At 58.1% G+C, this 2,016-nt stretch overlaps 1 protein-coding gene across 2 annotated transcripts in view; it reads right to left on the bottom strand.

Annotated features, from left to right (window-relative positions):
* The window catches only part of RPS6KA5 (ribosomal protein S6 kinase A5), a 119,947-nt gene extending 119,510 nt beyond the window's left edge, over positions 1-437 (bottom strand). The window contains exon 1 of one of the 2 annotated variants that reach the window (XM_006104704.3): positions 151-437. In XM_006104704.3, coding sequence (XP_006104766.1) covers positions 151-253 — 103 coding nt within the window. In that variant the 5' untranslated portion in view covers positions 254-437. The remainder of the gene's footprint in view (positions 1-150) is intronic. The other variant, XM_023745865.1, reaches the window with a different exon arrangement.
* Between the last annotated feature and the right edge of the window lie 1,579 nt (positions 438-2,016).

A 2,016-nucleotide genomic window follows, 5' to 3' on the forward strand; every position in this document is an offset into this window, starting at 1 on the left:
ACCCTCCGGGCGCGCCCCGACTTCCCGGAACCCCCGCGGCTCCCCGCCCCGCCCGCGAGGCCCCGCCCCAGTCCCGCGCCCCCCGGCCCCGCGAGCCCTCCGGGCGCGCCCCCGCGCGGGACCAGGCCGGCAGAGGGCGGGGTCGCTCACCCGTCCGCAGCTCATGCTTGACAGGGAGGAAGCGGTTTTCCCCGGCGCCGGCATACCCGCCGGGTCCATCGGCGACGCCGCCGCTGCCGCTCTCCTCCTCCATCTTTCTCCCGGTCGGATCCCGCAGACTTCTCCGAGGGGACGCGGGAGGCAGCGGACGCCCGGCCCCGCACGGCTCCCGCTGCAGTCCCCGGAGCCGGGGCGGGCGCGGCGGCTCCAGAACTCGGACGCACGGCGGAGTCTCTTTCCCGCTCTGGCCGCACGGCTCGCTCCTCCGCCTCCTCCCCCTCCAGCTGGCACCGCTAGTACCGCGCAACCAACCCGCCCCGTGCTCCCCCGCCTCCTCCTGCCAGCCGCCCCGCCCACAGCCAGCGAGGTACCGGAGCCCTTCGAGCAGCCAGCGCTTATTGGGCCCGAGGCGCGCGCATCTCTGGACGGCGGCTCCCATTGGGCAAACCCGCTGTGACTTCTCAGCACCCGCCCCGCCCCGCTCCTCGAATTGTTGTTGCTCGGCGGGGAGGCAGCAGAGGCAGGAGCGCGACTACTCCGATTGGTGCGATCCGCGAGTTTGCCCCGCCTATTCCCCCCGGTGCGCACGCGCAGCCAGGACCCTCCCTTCCCTCCTCTGACCTCCTCAGAACGGTCACGCCCCCACCCCCCAGCTTCTATCTGTTAGTAAACAGTGTCTAGTAGTCAGGAGGCGCTCGGGGTGTGTGATTGGCTGTTGCTGAAAGAGGCGGGAAGGCTGATTGGAACGTTTGGTCCGCCAATCACTGTGGGCAGAAGAGGGTGCCTGGAGGGTAGTGTTTCTCCTGCAGGTGTTCGCAGGGCGAATCTAGGATCACTAGTGTGTGATCAGCGGGAAGACAGCGTTTCTTAAGAAGGTGTTACTCGCAGTAGGGAACCCTAAACAAGTGAAGTGGCGTGTGTGCTTACATACAGGCAGTTCTTGGCAAAAAGCCTTCCCCAGCCCTAGATGAGGACTTTTGCAAAGGATAGATATTTCCATTTTGTACGAGACACGTACTAGGCACTAAAAGGATGCAGAGGTTAATAAAATAGAATATAACCCCTCTCCCCAAGCAGCTTTCAATAGAATATGAGAAAAACAGATAATCTGTGTATATACCCAGGAAGCTTTATAGCAGAATTTGAAATAAAACAGTCATACAAACTGTTAGAGAACCGAACTGATGTCAATAATTATTCTCAGTAGAGATGCTGGGGAAGGCTTTTAGGGCGAGGAGGCATTTGAGATAACCAATTTAAAGGATGGGAACGATGGAAATACCAGAAACAGACATTTCATAGAAATGGTAACTGTGAGCATGTGGTGAGCCACACGGCCATGGCATACTCAGCCCCACGTTGGGCGCCATATGTGCCGAGCCAGCACAGCCAGGTTCAGTGAGCGTGAGAGGGAGAGGTGAAGGATTGAGAAAAGACAGACAAGAGAAAAAAGCTGGGTCTAGGTGGGACACTGTCCTCTCTGATGGAGAGCTAGTGACAGCGCCACAGACTACAAGCTGAGTCTTTATTTTATAACCAGATTCCACAAGGCAAAGTAAGGGCGTGGTCAAGATGTTTACAACATTCTCGTGGGTTTCGAATCTACTCAATTACAAGCACCTGAATTCTATCAAGCCCACATCACTCAACCACGTGGGACCACAGGTTCGGACCATAGGTTCAAGCTTACAACTATAGCCTTTGGCTATACTTGTGCTGGGAGGGCTTTGCCCTCCAAGCTAGGACTTACACATGGCTTTGCCAAGAGAGGACTGTGCCCTCTCATTAGTCCGAGGCTTGAACCTGTCCAAACACTGTAGCCGCTCTCCACATGAGCATAAACCTGAAGGTATGTGA

Source organism: Myotis lucifugus, unplaced genomic scaffold (genome assembly GCF_000147115.1).
Source record: "Myotis lucifugus unplaced genomic scaffold, Myoluc2.0 scaffold_593, whole genome shotgun sequence".
NCBI lineage: Eukaryota > Metazoa > Chordata > Mammalia > Chiroptera > Vespertilionidae > Myotis > Myotis lucifugus.